Below are 23,744 nucleotides of genomic sequence, written 5' to 3'. Positions count from 1 at the left end.
GGTCCAATTTAATCTATTTCAGTCCACTTCAGTCGTCTTCAGGTCCATTTCGGTCTACGTCAATCCATATCGGTCCACTACGGTTCCTTTGATCTATTTTGGTCCAATGAGGTCCACTTCGGTCCAATTCAGTCCCTTCAGCCTATTTTGATTCACTTTGGTCCATTTCAGTCCCTTCAATCCATTTCTGCCATCCTCAACTTCTATTGCCCCACACTCAACTCAAAGAAACTCGTTTGGTAATGTTATTTTAATAACGTTGTTTGAATTTTTTGAAAATATTTGTGGCTAAAAAAGTGTGAACATATGTGTAATGTTATTTAAAATCTTAAGACTATTGTTTAAGTTGTGGTACCAAGCTGGCCCAAAGCTTCCAAACTCCAAATGAAAGAGATATGCTCCAAAGGGTTCGAAATCTACACAATGTTTTTTTTTTTTTTTTTTGAATTTGAGATTCTAGTGCTATGACCTATGAGTTTTTTATTAGCGGTTAAACTTCTTGTGATTACTCTCTGTTTGTTTTGGATTTTGAACCTTTGAGCTCTCTCCCTCATATCTATTCTTTCTTTCTTTCTATCATGGTTGTGGTTGTGGGTTTTTTTTATTTTTTTGCGCGCTTACTGAGGATTTAATTGAAAGAACAAAAAACCCACAAGACTTTGCTTGTGGGTTTTTTGTTCTTTTTCTTACTTGTCGAAAGCCAACTACCGCACCGACAACATTGTCAGCCGATGGGGTTGAAATTTCAACCCTGCGGTGCAACAATGGTTGGGACTTTAAGAATGCTGATCCCCACAATGTTGCCCAAAATTTTTCTAGAAATCAGCTACACTGAACCGTGTTCACTTCTAGCTTGAACTCTTTCAGCTAATATACATTCCTGATTAAGCGAAAATAAAGATAACTGAAAGCAAAAACAACAAAATTATATCTCCGAATAGCATATTAATTGTTAGTCTAAACTTTACTAATATATATATGAAGGCACTATCAAGTACAAGTTGGGTCAAGCCCACATAGAAACAAGTCCATGTTCTTGACCCTTTCCCACAATCTAAAACCACCCTTCTTACCAACACTAGCACTGCCTCTTTTCCTAAACTTCTGATTGACCACCGCCAGCTCCATTTTAGAGCAACCATCCAAGCTCAAATCATGAACATTTTTCTCATCAATGCTAGTTTTCTCTTGCTTAACATTTTGGTCTGTTTTCACAAGTTGCTCATAGTACTCCTTGTTCCTCTTCTCCAACCCATAAATCTGCCCCTGAAGATCCTCAATCTTGCGATTCAGCATGTATACCCTATGATCCTCCCTCATCTTTAGCACACACCTAGCTAGCTCACAAGCCTTCCTCTTCATGAATATAGACTCTGACACCAACCCTTTGTTCTCTTCCACCAATGCTGTCACTCTATACCCCAACCTTGCATTCTCATTCAACAGAATGAGTCTCTCAGACTCCAAAACCTCAAGCAAGTTCTTCTGTAACTCCATTTTTCTTGATGACTCACTGGTTCTCCTCTCCATTATGCTCATCTCATGCACTAACACATCGTACTCAACATTCTTGATCACTAAGTCAGCAACAATTACATTAACAGCATCAGCATCAAACTCCAACGAACCCTTGTTTGGAAGCATTGACTGAGGTTGTTGGTAAGAGAGGGAACTCTCTGCATCGTCTTCTTGATCATAGCAATCATAATCAGTGGTTGAGATTTGAGAAGATTGTCTCCGATGATGATGATGCTGATGCTGATGCTGTTGCTGATGCTGATGATGTTTAGCCAATGTTTGGATGTAGCGGTCAGACAATGTGATATAACCATTGTAGAGGTCTTGCAAGAGAGCCAGTAGCTGAGGTCGCTTTTCGTAGTACGATTCAGCACGTTCTGCAAATGTGTCACCATTCTCAGCACTGTTCAATACCAGCATCTTCATCCTCTCCTCCAAATCTGCCACAACACACACACAAAAACACACACCCGAGTTTTTGAATGTTAAAAATTGAGCTCCCATTATAACTATCACTTATTCCTTAACATAAACAGTTCCAAGTTTCAAGTTTGTCGGTTTAATACAAAACTAAATAAGGTACATAAACTCATTTAAGTATCTAACATTGACCCAGAATCATAATTGATACTCTTGAGTTAAAAAGCATAATGATTATCATTATTGTACATTCATCGTACGCACACATCTAACACGATTTCAAGTACACAATTTTAACTGAAATTGTGTTTTCAAACTTCAAACCACCAAAAGAGAGTGTGTATAACAAGATTTTCTTAAAATAAAAATGTATAACCACCACATTTTCTCAGCTAACAAACAAAATACATATAAAAAAAAATTCATGACCATGGTAACAAAAACCATACCAGAAGGTGGCCTGAAAAGATCTCCGATATCCGCCGTCACTCTGCTCCAAGAATCACCGAGAGGCTCCAATCTACCGCCCATCATTGCCGGATCACAGCCCCGAAGTTCTGTCGTGAGAGTGAGAGAGAGAGAGAGAGAGAGAGAGTGAAGAAGAGATTAAAGAGTGAGTACATAAAAGTGTTGAATCCAAATAAAATATGACATGCACGCATATCGAAGAGAATTGTTAATAGGATGAGGAGTAACAAAGAAGCAAATGAGAGCAAATAGGCAGTAGACAGTGACACAGCTAGAATAGAAAGGTCGTTGTCTCGAATGCCGACATACATGTCAATAATATACTGCTACAAGGCATCGTATTGATTAGTCTCACTCATCGAACAAAAAGTCCCATTTTCACACGCATATAATAGTACATACGTTGGGATTATTCATTCAAATTTTAAAAGTTTAAACACAATGGGCAATTCAAATATGCAATGGACTTTGGATTATTTTTTTGTACACCTTAAAAAAGAAAAATCACTAAAAAAAAAAATGTAATTAATTTTTTAAAGTTATTCGTCTATTTTTATATGAATTTTACTAATATATAAAGTGTATACATTAGAAAATTATTTTTATAAAAAAAATAAAAATGTAACTAATTTTTTGATAATTTTATTTAATTTCTTGTAAAAAAATCCATAATATAGATGATTAATATATATATATATATATCCTAAAATAAAGTTCAAAATGAAAATTTAATGTGGTAAAAAGGAAAAAATAAAATAGGAAAAATAAAATCTTATTCTAAAATAAGAAAACAAGTTTGGTAAATTGATATCAATGCTGCTAATTTTGCAACTCAAATCCTTTTTTCATTTAAACTTTCAAGCACTTTGTGTCCGTTTAACATGTTTAATTTTGCCAACTTATTTTATTATTTACCATATTTTTGCTACTATTCATGGCACCATTGCACTTTTTGGTACTTTTCATGAGTCCATTGTACTATTTTAATTAATTTTTACCTTTATCTATAGTACTTTCAGAAAAAAAAAATTCAATTTCAATAAAATAAACGGATTTCAAACAGACACTTTATGTATAGCGAGGTGTCAATTAACTTATAAGACTTTTAGCATAAAATTTCAACTTATAACGTTTATTTCATGGTGATTTTTCTTTATTGACATAAGACACTAATCAGCTTTTTTTTATAATGAAAATGGGTTTCAAATCCAAATTTTTAATTCACCAAAAAAAATTAGCTAACTGGAATTTTGAAATTCACAAATATATAATAATTAAAGTATTGTACACGCTGTGTTTCAAAAAAAGTACAGTACACGCTGTGTCTCGTATTGTAACATATCTTTTCAAATTCAAATAACAAAGGCATGAAATGGCGGAAAGGGTGCCTATCTATCTATCTATCGATTTGTAAGTCGAGATGTAGACATTTTTCTAGTGGCCGGATGGTCCTGGACTTGGCAGTATTATTTTCTATACAAATAATACAATAACAAATACTCAATTGCTTCAACCTTTTGTCTTAGTCAATTTAAACGTAAAAAAAAAAAAAAAGATTCTATCTGACACCTTTTATATGGACTTTTTTTTTTTATCCGGACAAACATATGGACCATTATTTTAAAGGAGATAAGCAACTTTCTAGTTTTAACTTACAGACTTTTTTTTTTTGGAACCTCAAAAAAAAAAAAACTTACAGATTTTTTATTTGTAAAAATAATAATTTATACTACTAATATATTTTGGTTTCATTATTTTGTATTCGGAAATACCATTGAATTTATATGTTTAGAAAGTTTAAATAATAAGGTTAAAAGTCTGTTTAGATACCTCTTATTTTGTTGAAATTGAAAACTTATTGCTGAAAGTACTGTAAATAAAAATAAAAGTTAGTTGAAATAATACCGTAGGGCATATAAATAATACCAAAAAGTGCAATAAAACTCATAAATAATAGCAAAAATAAGTTAAATAGTAAAATAATTTTAATTTTACATCTCTATTCAACGGAGGCTAAGGCTTGATTTGGATAGCGTTGAATGCATTTGCGTTCAGCGCTTTCCATCTTTTCTTTTCTTTTTTTCTTTGCTGCAGGGGACAACGCGCACTGTGCGCATACTGTACGCGCATTTTTTACCTACTTTTCAACAATTTTTTATTAAAAATGGACCCCGCAATACTATTCACACATTTAAAAATTATTTTGTTATAGTATTTTCAGTTTCCAGTTGTATCCAAACGGACTCTAAATATCTAAAATTATTAATTTAAATACTCTTAAATCTTAAATAAATTTAAAAATTAGTTTTTTCATTCTCTCTTATATAAGTTTTTTTTAAACTAACTTATTTTAATTCAATCATAACCCCTTATCCACATCCCTTAAAATTGGCCACTTTCATATTTTTTTCATTCCTTTTGAACAGTAAGCAAGTTATTAAAGATAAATGATATACGCACAACATTTTCAAAATATTTTTACAACAAATCTTAATTGGTAGGTTGTTACTGGTTGTTATCGTTGGGTAAAAAAGTAATCTTAGTGTTAGGTTCAAATTTGAACCAATAACAACGAATCACTTATAATTTGTTGTGAAAATGTTGTAAAAATGTTGTAAAAATGTTATGGATGTAACATTACTCATTATTAAAATCAAGAAAGATGCTTCCACAATATTTTCACAACATTTTATCAACAAATCACAATTGATTAGTTGTTATTGGTTCTAATTTAAATCTACCACTAAAATTACTTTTCTATCATACCAATGACAACCTGTAACAACTTGTCACATAAAATTTATTGTGAAAATGTTATGACAATATCATTTAAATAAATGTAGGTTGTTATTGGTTATTATGGGTGGACAAAAAGGTAATTTAAGCTGTAAATTCAAATTAGAATCAATAACAACTTACTACATATAATTTGTTGTTAAAATATTGTAAACACAACGCTTCTCTTTATTTAATCATTAAAAAAATAAAAAAACTCTTTCTCTGTCTCTCTTAAGGAGTGATCATTTCTTACCAAAGTAATTCTTTTAGTGCTATTTTTTTTTAATCATTTTATTGCTTATAAGATTTTTCTTCTTTATAGAAATTTCTCATATGATTTTAATTATTGTATATGATTTTTGGGATTTATTAACGTGTGCTTTTAGGGCATATATTAGTAATCCATTTCAGAAAACTTTTTATAAAAAAATGAAAAAGCAATTCACTATTTTGATAATTTTTTCAATTTTACATAAAAATTTTCTTAAAATAAATGATTAATATGTGTCCTAAGAGGGCATACATTAACCGAACCCATAATTTTTAGTTGGTTCTTTGTTTTCTATTTTTTTGAAAAATTTTGATATTAAAAAAAAAAAAAAAACTCACATCACACGCACAAAAGAATTACCTAATAATTCAAAGCGCGTGGGGTAACGTTAGTAATAAAAAAAACTCATCCATTCATAATCTAATACTCCATTTTAAAAGTGTGGTGTGGAGGGGGTTCGTACCAGCAACGATGGACAAAAAAGACAGGGAGGCATTAAGAGATGGTACTAGCTTTGCTGTTGATTAGGGAATGAAGCTTCTTTTTGGAGTCGTAGTTTGACTGGTTTTTATTATCATTTTTTTTATTATTATCATATTTATGTGAAGAAACTGCTGCTTTCTCCATTGTCAACTCAACCTCCGACACCCCCTCCCCCAATTAATTTCAGCCACGAATATTAATGTCTAAAATAAATAAAAAAAGTAAAAAATTATTAAGTATTTTTAAAATATTATAAATACATATTCTTTCCTCTTATATAAATGGTAGGTTCTACTATGAATTTAATTAGTAAGACCTATTATTCATGTGAGAAGAGAAAGTACGCATTTATAATACTCCGAAAGTACACAATAATTTTTCAATAAAAGTAAAAACCAAACTTTATTCAATTATTTTAGTTAAAAAATGCTCATTATATTAATTACATAACAATAGAAAATATAAAAAAAATTTAGAAAAATTAATTATTTTCTCATAAAATGTTTTTTAATGAAAAATGTTCTTTAAACAAATCCTTTTAATATTTCTCTTAAAAAAAAGTAAGTACTAATTATAAATTAAATTACAGCAACTTCTGTAAAAATGCACACGTGTCAATATTTCGAATAAACATCTATCCAGGTTTATATTTTTCATGTCAAGATTGAATTTTTTTTACCAATTGGGATCTATTTAAGACATCAATATGTATGCATTTTGTAAGAGTTACATAATCGGTTAAAATGGGTTTTATTGATTCAATATAAGGTTTATAGGCAACATAATTGAAAGCAAATACACAATCACACCTGCATTTATATCTACAAAAATGTTGTCAACTTTTGCATTTTCTAATTAACACACTTAGTTTTCTTTTTATGAAAAAAAGTAGGTTGTTGTAAGGTTACATCATAAATATTTAATTATGAGTTGTAATATGTATCTTTTGAAAAATAGATTATATTTTTTTAATACTTTATTGAGATATACGCATAAATTTGATATAATTGTGTTTTTTTTTTTAGAAATTTTTACAAAGTTAGATTTTTTTATAAAAGTATATAAAAATATTATTTTCATTAACAAAAGTAAAATAAAAAATAAAAAATAAAAATTAATATACTTATTTTAAAAACGAAAACTATGCACAAACAGTCAAACGTACGAAGATGTTTTAAAAGCGCAGATCTCGATGAACAATAAATAACCAAATCAACAAGGACCCCACATCAAATCCCACGGAATAAATGCATATCATATGTTGTAATTATCAAATGTATAAATAAGTAATTTTTTTTAGATAATAAAATTGAATTATCTCTAGTTTCCAAAAGGATAAATTTTAAGCACAGTATTTTAGGTGACTGTTTGGATTCGGGTGAAATTTTGCTGCGTTTTGTATTTTTGCGTTTTTTTTTAATTTTTTTTTTTTCGTGCATGAACAGTAATGTGTATTGTTCAACACTGTACGGGAGACAAAATTACTATTTATGCACTATTCATGAGACCTACAAGTATTTTATTCATAAAAAGTTATTAAAATGGGTCCTACGGAACTATTCACACATTTAAAAATTATTTTACTACAGTATTTTCAGTTTTCAGTAATAAGTTCTATCCAAACAGACCCTAGATACTATTTTTTAGGTTTTCTTCTTAAAATTTAGCCATGTGTCTACTTAAATAAAAAATACACTTTCATCTCATGTGCAAAAAATTCACATGATAGGTTTTAAAAGGAGAACTTAAGAACAGTATCTAAGGACATACCTAAGTCTTGCCCTTCCACAAAGATACACATTTTGTCATTCTTAAGAATTTATGGGCCTGACGGTTAATTATTGCAAATAACAGTTTCCAATATTTAAATACTGAAAATTGTAAGTTCAAATTTTTTTTTTTGCATTATAATAAATATTTTAAATACGTGTTTTTACGGTACTTTTTAAATTACACTTTTCATATCATGATATTAGAAATCTCCGACCAAACAGATATATATAAATGCACATGATTGGCCTCATATGTAATTTTGTTATTGTTTATTGGGTTTGGGCAGAGGGAAGGGAAATAACAGATTATCTTTTATAAGGTATATGTTATTGATGCTCACTTTTAAAAATCATTTTGTAACAGTGTTTTCAGTTTTCAGCAATAAGTTCTATCCAAACAGAACATAGGTACTGTTTCTTAGGTTTTCCTCTTAAAATTTAGTCATGTGACTACTTAACTAAAAAATACATTTTTATCTCATGTGTAAAAAATTCACATGGCAGGTCTTAAAAGGAGAACTTAGGAACAGTATCTAAGGACGTACCTAAGTCTTGCCCTTCCATAAAGATACACATTTTGTCATTCTTAAGAACTTATGGGCTTGATGGTTAGTTATTCCAAATAACAGTTTCCAATATTTAAATACTGAAAATTGTAAGTTCAAATTTTTTTTTTTGCATTATAATAAATATTTTAAATACGTGTTTTTACAGTACTTTTTAAATTACAATTTTCATATCATGATATTAGAAATCTCCGACCAAACAGATAAATATAACTGCACATGATTGGCCTCATATATAATTTTGTTATTGTTTATTGGGTTTGGGCAGAGGGAAGGGAAATAACAGATTCATTTTAATAACTTATATCTTTTATAAGATATATGTTATTGATGCTCAATAGTACCACCAACTCTTGGGGATTCAATTGCTGGATAAAATGAGTAAATTATGGGTATAGTTCGTAAGGTGTACACTATGTATCAATTTGGTTTATAACGTTTTAAATATGTCAATTTAGTCTCTAACTTTTTGATACTGCATAAAAATAGTCCTTACCATTAACTGATGGATGGAAAATACTAACATGGCTAATAATGGTTAAAATAAAAAATTATTTTTATGTCATGTAGAATGCCATATACACCACCAAGTGGACTAAACTTGCCAAGTCAATTAAAAGTTTAGCCGTGCTCCACCTCACCTAAATGCAAATGGAACCCAAAATTTTTTGTAACTCGCTTAACTCTTTCTCTTCACCAGGAAACATACCCAAAAAAAAAAAAATTGGTTTGTCATTTAACAATAGAGACTATTTTGACAGTAATGAAAAGTTAGGAATTAAGTTGACACAATTGGAACGTCAGAGACCAAAATGAAACATGGTGTAAACGTTAGGGACTAAACTTGTAATTTACCCCAAAAAATTAATATTTATAAAAAGTCTTGCATGTGTAAAGAATTTCTGAAGTATTCCTGATTTGCTTTCAACACAAATTCATTAAATAACCGTAAGGTTTGTGGTGAGTGGCTTATCTCATACATTTTCGATATGATTTCAGGATTGTTTCTTTGTTAGCTTTGCTCTTGGTTGGCTTAGCACAATGATGCTAGCATTGCCTCCCCAATTGATACACTCTAAAGAAGAATGATGATGATCTAGTGAAGTTGTCTCGTTTAAGAGCTCCACTAATGGCTTAATGCGTTCTCTCAAATCCTTAACAATGAGTGTCCCAAATCTCTCTTCGAGAGAGTTGGTGCACCCTGCAAATATCCTCTATGGAGCCATTCTTTACTCACTTGAATAACTGACTTTTGGGCCTAAAAATTGTTGTCTTCTTGAAATTGGTTGCCTATAGTTTGGTTGTGGTATTTAACCGTTGAAACAAATATCTGACTTAAACCTCACAATTTATATACTCATTTTTATTAAAGAATGGAAGTTATAGGCTTTTACAACAACGTCCTTTGTCCTGGAATACGGATAACAATTAAACCATTATGTGATGGGTTAATGTTGGGTGTACACAATTGAATACTCAAAACCTAGAAGTAGAGCATTTTTTTTTTTTTTTTTGTTAAGCATTTTAGCACTAGCATCTGGGACGCATACCAGTCTCTATTTTACAACCTCAAAACTTACTTTATTTATTTTACCATTTCATTTTACAATTCACCTAATATCCCAGTTTCTATTTTTATTTACAACTCACTAAAATAATATAAACTACACAATCAAATAATATAAAAAATTATGTATTTCTCTCTTCTCTTCCATCTCTCTTTCCTTTCTTCATCTTTCTCTCTCTCTAGTAAACACACACAACCACCTTTCACCAAAACTTAGCCACAAACCCCAATTTGTCACCACCAAATTAAAGTACCCCAAAAAAAAAAAAAAAATTACCACCATTGTAAATCCAAACCACAACAATTAAAACCAAGTAAACCACCCATCCCAAAATCAAACCCAATAGCAAAAAACCAAAAAAAAAAAAAAAAAAAAAAAAAAAAAAAAAAAAAAAAAACACAAAACACAAAACAAAACCTAAATCCAAACCCAAACCCAAATTGGAACCGCTACCTACCCACCACCACCACCATCGTAACTCACCACCACAAAACCATAGTAAATTAACGGTTTTGATATAGGTGAGAAAAAAAATAACCTGGTGTAGCGGGTTACCTACTACTGGGTACTGTACCCCGCCTTTTTGGGGTATTGTAGAATTACTCATCGCATATATCTTTTAAAGAAAACGTGATATGAAAATATTTTAATGGTGTTTTAAATATATAATAAATTTTAAGCATGCACTTAATTATATAGTTTACATTAGAATAATAATGTGCAAAATTGAAAGTCAAGAAAAGTTTTTTGTTGTACAATATTATGAAATCAAGTAAAATTCAAAAAAAATATTAGCTCTCTTTAACTTTTTTGTTATTATTAAAAGAATGAAATTAAATTATTATAGTAGTTTCTAATAAGCATTTATTATGATTATATTTGTATTATTATATATTTTTTATTTTTTTCAAAGATTTTTTTTTTTAATGTGAGAGAGAATTATACTTTAGTATAATTTAAGTGTATGTGTGTAAAGCTCCATTCGGAAGATTTGAACCTCATCCTTTACCCCCATCACCTAACTGACAGTTATACTTGTGAAATGACTATTATACCTAGAGTGTGCAGTGGTGTCAAAGAATTAAATTTAACAATATATTAACATAGTTATTAATATAATAAAAGGTATTTCATATAATTATATTTGTTTATACAACACTATCTATTCCACCATTTAAAAGAAAAAGAAGATGCGACATGATTTTAAGAGGAAATTTGAATATAAAATAAATTTTAAGTGAATTAGAATATATATATATATATATATATATATATATATTAGAATAAAAGTTTTTTATGGAAAAATATTATGACATCAATAAAAATTCAAATATCTTTGGTATTATATATACCACTCGAATGAATCTTTTGATCAAATATTACTAAAATTTTATAACTATTGGTTTTTTGTTGTTGTTTATTTTTTCTTTTTTGGGATGGTTTCCTTTATAAAAATAAAAAGGAAACTTCTAAGTCCTTAACCTTCTTTCTTAAAATGAAAAGTTTTAGTTTAAGAAGATACCTCCCAAAGGCTTTAGAATTTGATACTTACAGTGGAAGCTAAATTATTTTTTCCCGAAATGAATAGATATTCCAACAAATAAGTTGTCTATATATATGTGTGTGCATGTGTTTATTTATTTATTTATAAAAAAAAATCGGTAGCTAAAACATTAGAGGATGGTGGATTCGACCTTGAATATATTCATTGAAAATATTAAGAAGAGTTAATTATATATCAATAATATAAAAAATTATGTATCAATTTGGTTTCTAATGTTTCTAATGTGTCAACTTAATCTCAAACATTTTATTATTGTATCAAAATAGTCTTTACTGTTAAGTATTTGATGAAAAATATTGATGTGGCTAATAATGGTTAAAATTAAAAAATTACTTTTATGTCACATAGAATGCCATTTGGCTTAAACTTGCCAAGTCAATTAAAAGTTTAGCTGATCTCCATGCAAATGGAACCCAAAAATTTGTGTAACTCTGTGTTAGCCCTTTCTCTTCTCCATTAATTGTCTAATTTCTCCTTTAGTCTTCTGGTAAATCTTTTGGTTGATGTCTGGGTCGGTCACCAAAATGTACCAAATTTTTTTTTTGGGTTCATCATTTGACAACATAGAGACTATTTTGACACACTAACAAAAGGTTATGGATTAAATTAACACATTTGAAATGTTAGAGACCAAAATAAAATATAATGTATACGTTAGGGACTAAACTCGTAGTTTACCCGAAAAAATTAACATTTATAAAAATTCTTGCATGTGTAAACAATTTCTAAACAGTTCCCGATATGCTTTCAACTGAAATTCATTAAATAGCTGTAAGGTTTGTGGTGAGCGGTTCATCTCATATATATTTTCGATATGATATTAGGACAGTTTCTTTAATTTGTTAGCTTTGCCCTTGGTTGGCTTATCACAAATGGTGCTAGCCTTGCCTTCCCTATTGATACTCTCCAAAGAAGAATGGTATTGATTTAGTGAACGCTCCATTGATGCATTCTCTCAAATCCTTAAAAAATTGAGTGTCCCAAATCTCTCTTCGTGAGAGTTGGTGCAAGTATCTTCTATGGAGCCGTTCTTTACTCACTTGAATAACTGACTTTTACTCCTAAAAAATTGTTGCCTTCTTGAAATTGGTTACTTGCCTATAGTTTGGTTATGGTATTTAACCAGTAAAACAAATTTCTGACCCTACACCTCACAATTTATATACTCATTTTTATTAAAGAATTGAAGTTATAGGCTTACAGCAACATCCTCTGTTGGAATAGAAGTATCTGTAAAATCTGGAATATGGAAAACAATTAAACCATTATATTATGATGGGTTAATGTTGGGTGTATAGAATTGAATATTCAAAACTTAGAAGTAGATCTTGACACTAGTGTAATAGTCTCTTTCATGCATGCACAGTAAAGCAATGGTTAGTGGTGATTTTGTTGTCCTCAATGATTATTTCAGGGTGTTGATGGGCCAAATATTCCTCAAATCAGGGTAAAGAAGCCAATTGCTAGGAGGTGAGCTTTGATTTTGAAACTTTTGATCATCCTCCATCTTTTGTAGTCTGTGCTATGACTGCATATATTTAATATCGATACTTTTATTTGTTAACATTTGAATGAATTTCAGTTTACTAAAAATAAAATAAATTAAATCATTAGTTAGAACAACTAAAATCATATGTCTGGAAGAGTATTTTATATTTTTTTAATTATTTTGAAAAGAGAAAAGAAAAGAAGAAGCTGTTTTTGGATTTTTATTGTATTAATTAATTATTATCAAACAGACCCATTCAAGTCTTTATATTCTACTCCTGTGGGCTTCTATGGACATCTAAAAGCTGATGGCCTTTTGGGCTATTTTGCCTATACCACTTACCAGGGTCTCCTTTCTGGCTTGCTGCCTTATGTTCGCCAAATTTCTAGGTGGATTTATTTTGGTTCAAAAGCCCAACTTGCTATGCACAATATTTACGTCTTGTCTGGCACTGTTGTGAGTGCCAGAGTGAGGGTTGAATCACAACCTTTAAGAAAAAGTAAAGAAATTGAGTAGTTGATATTTCAAAGTCCATCAATCTAATTCACAATAGAAGTTAGCATTTGAACTTTTTGAAAGAAGAAATAAAATACAAGAGAATTGAAGAACAATTATTAAATAAAACTCCTCAACAGGAAGTATGCTATATATTAATGTATGGATAGTGTTAATTGGCAACATAAGGTATCTGTTAACAAATTACTTTATGTTAAATCTGCCAACATTTTCTTATATTAATTGTTTCAAATTTTTGTCGAGGAATTTTACTTAATAATTGTTCTTCATTTCTCTTGTACTTTATTTCTTCTTTCAAAAAGCTCGAATGCTGACTTTTATTGTGATTTAGATTTATTGACTTTGAAAAATTCTTTTAGGAGTTTGGACACTTATTTCTCTATGTTTTGGGTTTAATAGAAACTTAAATTTGACCTGTTAGAGTGGTGATCAAGATTCAAGACGTAAAGACTTTATCTATATATCAATAGATATCCCTTCATCCTCTCTCTTTTTTTTTTTTTAGAGCAATCCCCTCATCCTCTAGTACTTCTCCTTCCTAAGTAATTATAAATTGGCATTAAAGTCAATTTGTTCAACGTGTGTTCCTTTTTTTTTTTTTTTTGATAAGTTCAACATGTGTTCCTAGATAACATATATATAGGACATTTCATTTCTACCTTCTAACTTTTTCCATTCTTGCACAATTGCAAAAACTAGAAGCTCTTATGTCTTGATCACTATGAAAAGAAAGACTTATGTTCATTTCAAAATTAATGGAATCCAGTTTTTATTATGTATTTGTTTAACCCATGCATCAAATCAACACCAAGGGTGTAGCCAGGATATTTTGCTTAGGGGCCGAATTATATAATTCTATGTTAAATTTATAAATATATGGTATACAAAATGATCAAATTTAAAATATAATAATATTATTTCTAAACTCAAATCAATGCATCTAAAACTAAAATTAAAAGATAAAATTAGCCAAGGAAAATATGAGATGATGATGATGAAAAGATCAAATTTGCGAAAAAAAACACTCATAAGTTTGTGTTGCCAATGCACAAAATATACAAAGGAACACAAATGCACTTTTTTTTTTTTTTGTTAATATACAAAATCCCTTTATAAAATTTTTATGGGGGCCAATCATTATAATTTTAAGAATCCAGCCTATTTTAATATATTATTATAAAGGGATTTCAAAGTTGTTGGGGTGGGGTGGGGGGATGGCTCCCAAGGTTATATGTGCCTCTGCCCTGATCAACACACTATTCATATAGTGTTAGTTTCAAACGTTATCATTTCTTGTTCAATAATGATCGTAATCGCTACTGGTCTAACTATAATAAAGTCAATGTCCATCTTATAAATGGATTGAGATTCAAATCCTCATTCTGTATATATTCAATCCATCATAGCTAGGAATTTGTTCTTAGGAATTAGGAAAGGTTGAATAAAAGTTCGAGCTCTAACTTAAAAAATTTTAGATGGGTTGAATAAAGACATGCCACATTTAGTTTATAACCTCTAATAACTTCTAAAACCTCTTAGTCATACTTGTTTGTTTTTTTGTTTTATTTGTTTTTTAACCATATATATAATAAAGGAACTACTTGTGGACCTAGGGGTCCATGGCCAACCCTAGTCCACAAGTAGCTCCGCCTCTTGATAGGTTGGCTCTGGAGCTAAACAGAAAACTTGCTAGAAATGGAAAAATATCTCTGTCAATCATTTTCGTTTTCTCCAAATGTATACATTTTCAATGGTGACTGTTATATCTATTTTTAGCAAATTTGCCAGAAAAACGGATAGGTGGGCTCTACAACTAAAATTTGCTAGAAATGGAAACATATCTCTGCCAATCATTCTTCATTTTCTCCAAATGTATATAGTTCAAATCTTCTTTTCTAGTTCTTGAATCACTTTTTATTCTACAAATAAAAACTTGTCACATTTAAACTTATTGAATTAAATTATAAATTTTTGCAATTTTTTGATTCAGTTGCTGAAAATAAATATTAAAAAAAAAGCACAACACATTCTTTCACCACCACCAATCCTTGCCGGCGACACTAGTAAGAGATCTCTGGCGTCATCCTCTGCCAGCAGGTAGTCCACACTACTGCCTTCTTCCTTGTCTTCTTCAAATCCCATGCAAGGTTTAGCAAGTCAAAAGACCAAAATGTTTACGTAAGATCACCAGAAAAAGGACCAAACCAACATTATGGCCCATCCAACCAACCGTAAAGAGCTAAAGTTCCAATTTGAAACAAAGTATGCATAGGCCAGAGAGACCCATTTCACTTTGTGGCTTGAATTTGCAGACCCAGATCAGAATATAGGAGCCGAGAGCTTAATAGGCTTGGAGATCAGACAAGAGAATAGGAATCCAAACGAAGGTTGCTGGGGGTGGCGGATTTGGAGTATAGCAACTAGCAAAACTAGCAACTAGCTCACTCTATATTGCTTCATTTTGTGCTGCCATAAAAGGCTAAAAGAAACCATGAAATTTGGGAAGGAATTCACAGCACAAATGGTGCCTGAATGGCAAGAAGCATACATGGATTACATTCAACTTAAATCCCTTTTGAAAGAAATCCAACGCTTCAAGCAAATAACCAAGCCACCAGTAACCCCAGACGGCCTTAAACGAAAGCACACACTTTATAGAGCTTTTAGTGGCTTAACACAAAGAAACAACAACCCCACTGGCCCATCATCACTTTCTAATGACATTGAAAGCCACCCCATTTTTGTAAATTCTGTGAACAATGGTGGCTCACAAAGTTATCAAACTACATTTCTCATGTCCTCTGATGAAGGTGGTGAATATGAGTTGGATTACTTTAGGAGGCTTGATGAGGAATTAAATAAAGTGAACAAGTTTTACAAGGCTAAAGTGGATGAGGTGATGAAGGAAGCAGCTATGCTGAACAAGCAAATGGATGCTTTGATTGCTTTTAGGATCAAAGTGGAGAAACCTGAAGGAGGTTTTGATAGGTCTGGGGAGATGACTCGTCTTGCTACTGATGTTGCTGCTTCAACTGCTGCATTGGCTGCTTCTACACCAAAAAGGGCCAGATCAAGTATTAGTAAGTTTTTGAAGCTTTTTCATATGGTTGTTGTGTACTTGGGAAAAAGTAATTGGTTTTTTGTTTTTGTTTTTATTTATTTAATTTTTTTTTCTGTCTCTGGCTTAATTTAAAAAACCATTTTTTTTTTGAAAATAAACTAACTTTTATCTTTGTTATTTCTTGTTTAATAAATAAGTTATTGAAAATTATGGCATACTAAATACTATTGATTATGTTACACAGGTTGAAAAATTGCTAAAATTACTATTATTTTTGCTATAAAAAATTGTAAAAGTTAAACTGACGATGAACTTAATTGATATCCATATGATAATAATTAAAATTTTGAATTATTACTTTTAAAAATTGATGCATTACTAAAATAGTGGCAAATTATGACTATGCTTCACAAGTTTGATATTTATAACGAGGCTAAGTATATCAAAGTTTTTGTAAAAACTGATATCAATTAGTAGAACTTTTCAATATAACTATACTAAAATTTCCATGAGCAGGAAGAGTACCCATGCCCATGGATGTGATTGAAGAGGGTCCGAGCAGCCATGGACCATCATCAGATGAATCAGGTGATGATAAAGATGACAAAGAGAATGAAATTGTCAACCAAAAGGTTCGAGAACAGAAGCCAAAGAACCTGAAGGCCGCTAGACCAGCTCCTCTTGAAATACTTAGTCATGTGAAAATGAACAACACTCTAGAGACTCCTCGTTCAACCATTAAGGGCTTACTCAAGCACCCCGTGCATGCAGAGCTGAATTACACTAGGGAAAATTTGAGGAAAGTTGAAGATCAACTTAAGCCTGCTTTTGTTGAATTTTACCAGAAGCTTAGGCTCCTAAAGAACTACAGGTACTAGATGGAAGTTTATTGTTAGATTTGCTTGGGTTTGCTTGTCTTTCTTTCAAATGAATGCAGTTAATCATATTGCTTTGAATGGTACAGCTTCTTGAATACATTGGCATTTTCAAAGATCATGAAGAAATATGATAAGGTACTTTCCCCTCCCAAAAAAATGTATGTAGTGTTAATTTGAATGAGAATGAGAACTTTGCTGATTTGCTTATTTGTTGAAAGTTGGTGTAAGTATGGTTGTACTTAAAAAATAGTGAGATTTTAAAAAACTGTATAGTGATATCTACAATTAAAACTAAAAGAAAAAAAAAAATGTTAGCAAACAGACAATGCTCTTATTCCCAGGGCTTGGACATGGATTTTGGTTCTTACATTTTGAGTTTAACATTTTAGATCACTTCAAGGAAAGCATCAAAATCTTACATGAAAATGGTGGATAACTCCTACTTTGGCAGCTCTGAAGAGGTAAAATTCTCTATTCATTTGCAAACTACAATAAAGGGGAAACCAGATTATTCATTCTCAAAACCACTCAAACTTTTGGTTTTGCTTACAGAAGGGTTGCTATGTCAAGTGCTTTCCTTCTAATATGATATTTGCCATTACAGATTACCAAACTTATGGAAAGGGTTGAAGCTACATTCATCAAACATTTCTCCAATTCTAACCGCACTGATGGCATGAAAATCTTAAGACCCCAGGCAATCAGAGAAAGACATAGGATAACATTTTCCACTGGTAAGGAATTTTTTTAGTATGAATCAAACTTCATAACAGTGAATTGGGACCAATTTTGATATTAATTTCTTTCCCTTGAATTTGGTCTTTGTAAAAACTTCAGGTTTTTTGGCTGGCTGCTCTGTAGCTCTGATATTAGCCCTTATCTTAATTGTCCGTGCGCGCAATCTCATGGGTAAGAAAGAGGCAATACTGTACATGGACAACGTGTTTCCCCTTTACAGGTATATTTCTTCTTAAACTAAATTTGTAGGACCATCTATTCTGATACCATAATAAAATGTCATGTTTTCTAAAATCTTAAACTAATTAAGTAATAGAAAAAGGTGAATCTAATCATTATTTTAACATAACATAGCAAGACATTCTAGTATTAAGTCGTTTTAGCTGATCAATATATAACTCTTTTGTTCACATGTTGAACTCCCTGCAGCTTGTTTGGCTTTATAGTTTTGCACATGATTACGTTTGCTGCCAATATATACTTCTGGCGGCGATACCGGGTCAATTATTCCTTCATATTTGGATTCAAGCAAGGATCCGAGTTGGGGTATCTAGAAGTTCTCCTCCTCAGTTTTGGTCTTGCAGTGCTAGCATTAACCTGTGTGCTCTTAAACCTTGACATGGAGGTAGATTCAACAACAAAAGATTATGGAACATACACCGAACTTCTGCCTCTGATCTTGGTTTTAGTAAGCTTATTAAACTTAATTAAACGATTTCCACATTTAACTTCTGAATATATAGACAGAACCTAATCCTGTATTTCTGTGCAGCTTGTACTTTTCATATTATTCTGCCCATTTAACATCATGTACCGCACAAGTCGTTTCTCCTTCCTTAGATGTGTCTTTCATTGTATTTGTGCTCCTTTGTACAAGGTAAATATTGGTCAAGAACTCTTAATGCATAAGATTAGTAAGTTGAACTGGGGTGGTTGAGCATGAAGTATGAACGTTTGAGAATTTCTTTCTACTGCAGGTGACACTCCTAGATTTCTTCTTGGCAGATCAGTTCACTAGCCAGGTCGGTAAATTGCTGCATGTTGTTTATCAATTAGCCAAGAATAACACTACAACTACCACGCATTTTATTTACTATATAATTCTTAGAGCATTTGTATCCGCAACTTTCATTTTATTATCTTAAAAAAATACTTTATTAATTATACTATATTATTTTATAACATAACTAATATTTTAACTTTTATTTTCTTATTCTACTCATTAAAATAATATATATTACTCATTAAAATAATACAATATATAATTTTTGTGCTACTGTTACAGTGTTATAGTGATCTTTTGAAATTAAAATATATTATAATTTTTACAATTGTGCTACAGTGTCATCCTACATTTAGGATGACACTATAGCACAATTGCAAAAAAAATTTGCAATTCTCAGATTTTACAAGTCTGGTTACTGAGCTCTTTTTGTGTCTTGATGCTAAATTTCTCCTACATTTCCCATTTACAATTGCCAATGGAAATGCTCTTATAACTTGATGTGTCAACTTTTAAAATACAAAAAAAGGTATAATAAATTTATAATGATAATAATAATAACTAAGAAATCAATTTACAATGTTATTAACATAGCACCAATCCCATTCATTATCAGTAAGTTCGTAAACCTTTTGTAGTAAAATTGTGAGTAGCTTTACTAATCTCGTCTATCAAGAATTTGATGATAATGATAATTTTATTCCTACTTTTGTTGCAGGTGCAAGCCTTGAGAAGTTTGGAGTTTTACATTTGCTACTTTGGTTGGGGAGACTTCAAGCAGAGACTTCACAACTGTGAAGCAAGCAATGTATACAATACTTTCCTTTTCATTGTTGCTCTAATTCCATACTGGTCTCGACTCCTTCAGGTACCTAGACATTTCTTTGGATGCAATAATTTTAGGGATAAAAAAAAAAAATCAAAACCATTATGGTATCATTTGTAATTGGTGCATGCTAAAAAATGGTGTTAATGGTAAAGTAATGTAATGTAGTAAAAGTGACCTTACACAAATTATAACTTGACATTTAAGAGAGTAGTGAAAAGTTTTATGAAAGCCTTTTGTGCCGTCTCTAATATTGCTCTTCTTCTGCTGCTACAAATTGAATGATAATTGCTTGATGGACATACTTAATTCCCTTTTCTTTTTCAGTGCCTCAGGCGCCTGTTTGAAGAGAAAGATCCTATGCAAGGATATAACGGCATTAAATATTTTCTGACTATTGTGGCTGTTAGCTTGAGGACTGCTTATAGTCTTGACAAGGGAATGGGTTGGAAAAGTTTAGCTTGGATTTCCTCAGTCATTGCAGCAATGGTTTCTACATACTGGGACCTTGTTATAGATTGGGGGCTTCTTCAACGTCAATCTAAGAACCGCTGGCTGAGAGACAAGCTCTTAATCCATAACAAAAGTATATATTTTGGAGCCATGGTGAGTGACAAAATAACTTTTGACATCTAAATAGGTTTTGATTGATTTTATTTATTTTAAAACTTAAAATAAACATAAAATGTGCATAAAGATATATATTAACTATTAACTATCTCATTCCCTTTGTCTCATGTCCTAAGTTTTCAAAAATTAGTGTTACAGTATCCTGTGTTAGTGTCCATATCTATGTACGCGTGCATTCTTCTTAGCTTTTATCAACATCTAACACAGTAACACTACTAATTTTAACTTCATGACCATGCAGGTGTTAAATGTGTTGCTGAGATTTGCATGGATGCAGACTGTATTGGGTTTGAAAGTGTCTTTCTTACACACAAAGTCCTTAGTAGCCATCGTAGCTAGCCTAGAGATCATTCGTCGTGGCATGTGGAATTTCTTCAGGTAACAATAAATTTAAAAAGTCGTTTTGGTACAAAAACGTCTTTATTTTTTGTGATAAACCTAAATTTCTATGCATCATTGATCAGATTGGAGAATGAACATTTGAACAATGTTGGCAAGTTCCGAGCTTTCAAGTCTGTGCCGCTACCCTTCAATTATGATGAAGATGAAGATAAAGATGAATAGGATGTTTCAACTTTCTACATTTTTCCCAGAGAAGAGAAGAGAAAGAGAAATATATATATTAGACTAAAGAGAAATAAGAAAGTTAAAATTTTTCTAGAAACTATAGCAGAATTTATTTATTTATTTATTTTTTCATTTTCTTAGGAGATGCTGAGAAATGTGATGTGGACTACATTATGTAGTCACAATAATTTTTTTTGTGAAGGCAGTCCATGATCGTGACAGATCGATTACACAATGTATTTATGTTGATAAATTGAATTTTTATGTTTTTTTTTTCCTGAATAATAGTAGATTTTAATCTTATTTTAATTTTTATTACAAGAACCATAATTATTGGAATTTACCTGCTGACCTCATAAAACAAGTTGTAACAAAAATTTTGCTTTTGTTAATTAAAGGTTGTTCTACACTACTATCAATGCATGCCTCCCCCGACGTACAGTATGACATTAGCATACTTCTTGTCCTATTTTTCTTAAAATCTTTCAACTTTTTTGTTAAAGAATTTTACTTATTATTTGTTGTTGAGTTTTCTTTTATTTTATTTCTTCTTTCAAAAAGTTCAAATGCTAACTTTAACATATTGTGAATTAGATTGATGAATTTTAGAAAATGCAAACACTTCATTTAGAGTGTTGTACCTATACTTGTATTAGTGTTATATTTATGTTGTATTTGTATTGTATCGGTGTTATATTTGTTATGTCGTGTTATAATTTTTTTTTTTAAATTGCTCATATCGCCGCATCATATCCGTACTCATAACATTGTTTGTGCTTCCTAGATAGACTTTGAAATGGAAATTTTTTTTAAGACACTTATTTCTCTATGTTCTGGGTTTCTTAGAAATATAAATTTTACCTCTTAGAGTGGTGATCAAGCCGTAAAAGACTTTCTCTATATATAAATGGACTCTTGATGGATCCCCTGTTACTTCTCCTTCCTAAGTCCTAATAAATTGGTATTAAAGCCGTAGAAGATCCGCCGGTGCTTAATACAAACCACAAATTTATGCAACCAGTGTTCCAATTCTATTTGTTCAACATGTGTAATGCGTACCTAGACAACATATATAGGACATTCGTTACCTTGGTTTTTATTTTTGTCCGTTCTTGTAGAATTTCCATGCAACAACTAACAAGGAAGTCTTTACCACTCTAAAAAGAACAAACCTACCTCCATCGTTATTCTGCATTTATTCAAACCACGCTCCAAAGCAACGTACACAGACCGTTCATACGGTGTCAGTTTCAATCATTGTCATTTCTTGTACAATGACAATGATAGTGAAACTTTTTGAACTTAATTTTATTTTTGTCATGGGGCACTATAAAGTCCTTGTCCATCTTAATAAATGGATTGAGAGTCAAATCCTAATTCTGTATATATTTTAGTTAGGATTTTGTTTTTGGGGAAGGTTGAATAAAAAATTTGATGACTAATTTTTTGTTTTTATTTTATTTTTTTCCCTTTGTAGTATATATTATGTATAGTAGTATATATAAAGCAGTATTGTAAATACAAAATAAGTACTTCATAACTCACATGTGTACTACAAATTACAAAATATATACTTATTAAATTTCAACAAACTTGAGAAAAGATTAAAAAAAAGACGTAAAGTAACTTGAACTTATCTTTCTTTTAAAATTTTTTTTAATAATGAACTTATCTTTAATCAATAAACATTTTATGCGGAGGGAGTTTAAAAAAATCCTTACTGATATCTTTAATTTTTGAGATAATGTTAGAACAACAATGTCTGCGTGTTCATTATAATCTTATGAATGTTCAATTTTGTTTTTTTTTGTTTTGTTTTTTTTAAAGAATTATAAATGTCCAATTGATTTAAGTATTATTACATGCAAGTTGTAACTGATCTCATCTTTAATGGAATTGTAACTCTTAAATATACATTTTTAAAAAAGATTTTTAGAAAAAAAGTATACATTTAAAATATAATTTTATATAATAAATTTAATTGGGATAAGGGAATATATATACAAGTTTCTAAATACGCGCTAGGGAGGCTCTTCTATTTTTTTGGATAAAGCTTACTAATTTGCATATATTATCATTTAAAAAAATATATTTTTAATTTTTTAAACAAATAAAAAGGATAAACTTTAGAGATAAGCAGTAATTATAATTTATTTTTTAAATGTAAAGGGAAAAAAATCATAAATTTAAAGAATTCTCTTCTTGAATTTAAAATGAAATTTGTGTGAGTGCGTGTTCAAATGTTTTGGGTAAATGTTAATAATTTGCGTCTATTATAATTTAGAAATATATATATATATATTATTTTTCAAACAAATAAAAAAGATAAACTTTAGAGATAAACAATAATCATAATTTTTTTTTGGGTATGAAGGGAAAAAATCCTAAATTTTATAAATTCTCTTTTTGAATTCAAAATGAAATTTGTTATTTGATATTTATGACCCTATTTTTAAATGAAATTACCCTTTATTAATGAGGATATTTTTGAATCACATAAAAATCCAGTTGAAAGATATGAATCTTCTTATATATAGAGGTTTGGCTTACCTCCAATACTTTTTCGACTAGATATGTTCTTTTTTTTTAAATATACAATAGAGAGTTGTAATGGGTTTTAATTCATAC

The 23,744-nt window shown here is 30.4% G+C and overlaps 2 protein-coding genes across 8 annotated transcripts; one reads left to right on the top strand and one right to left on the bottom strand.

Moving 5' to 3' along the window:
- Positions 1-928: 928 nt before the first annotated feature.
- LOC142627278 (kinase-interacting family protein-like) lies at positions 929-2,682 on the bottom strand. Its single transcript, XM_075801103.1, has 2 exons — positions 2,388-2,682; positions 929-1,958 (listed from the first exon to the last, which is right to left on the bottom strand). The coding sequence occupies exons 1-2, from the start codon at positions 2,470-2,472 to the stop codon at positions 991-993; spliced, it is 1,053 nt and encodes a 350-aa protein (XP_075657218.1). The 5' UTR covers positions 2,473-2,682; the 3' UTR covers positions 929-990.
- A 13,222-nt stretch (positions 2,683-15,904) lies between these two features.
- LOC142629579 (phosphate transporter PHO1 homolog 3-like) lies at positions 15,905-21,113 on the top strand. 7 transcript variants are annotated; one of them, XM_075803588.1, is made up of 13 exons: positions 15,905-16,401; positions 17,034-17,345; positions 17,439-17,487; positions 17,742-17,813; positions 17,957-18,086; positions 18,190-18,310; positions 18,520-18,778; positions 18,863-18,967; positions 19,068-19,112; positions 19,812-19,961; positions 20,247-20,525; positions 20,791-20,927; positions 21,014-21,113. In XM_075803588.1, the coding sequence occupies exons 1-13, from the start codon at positions 15,905-15,907 to the stop codon at positions 21,111-21,113; spliced, it is 2,256 nt and encodes a 751-aa protein (XP_075659703.1). The 7 variants fall into 7 exon arrangements, with proteins under 7 accessions (XP_075659703.1, XP_075659702.1, XP_075659701.1 ...); XM_075803587.1 differs by having other exon boundaries at positions 15,905-16,418; positions 16,988-17,345; XM_075803586.1 differs by having other exon boundaries at positions 15,905-16,463; positions 17,006-17,345.
- Positions 21,114-23,744: the final 2,631 nt, after the last annotated feature.

The sequence above is a fragment of the Castanea sativa genome, chromosome 3 (genome assembly GCF_040712315.1).
Source record: "Castanea sativa cultivar Marrone di Chiusa Pesio chromosome 3, ASM4071231v1".
In the NCBI taxonomy this organism is placed as follows: domain Eukaryota; kingdom Viridiplantae; phylum Streptophyta; class Magnoliopsida; order Fagales; family Fagaceae; genus Castanea; species Castanea sativa.
This window is presented reverse-complemented; position numbering and strand designations above follow the sequence as displayed.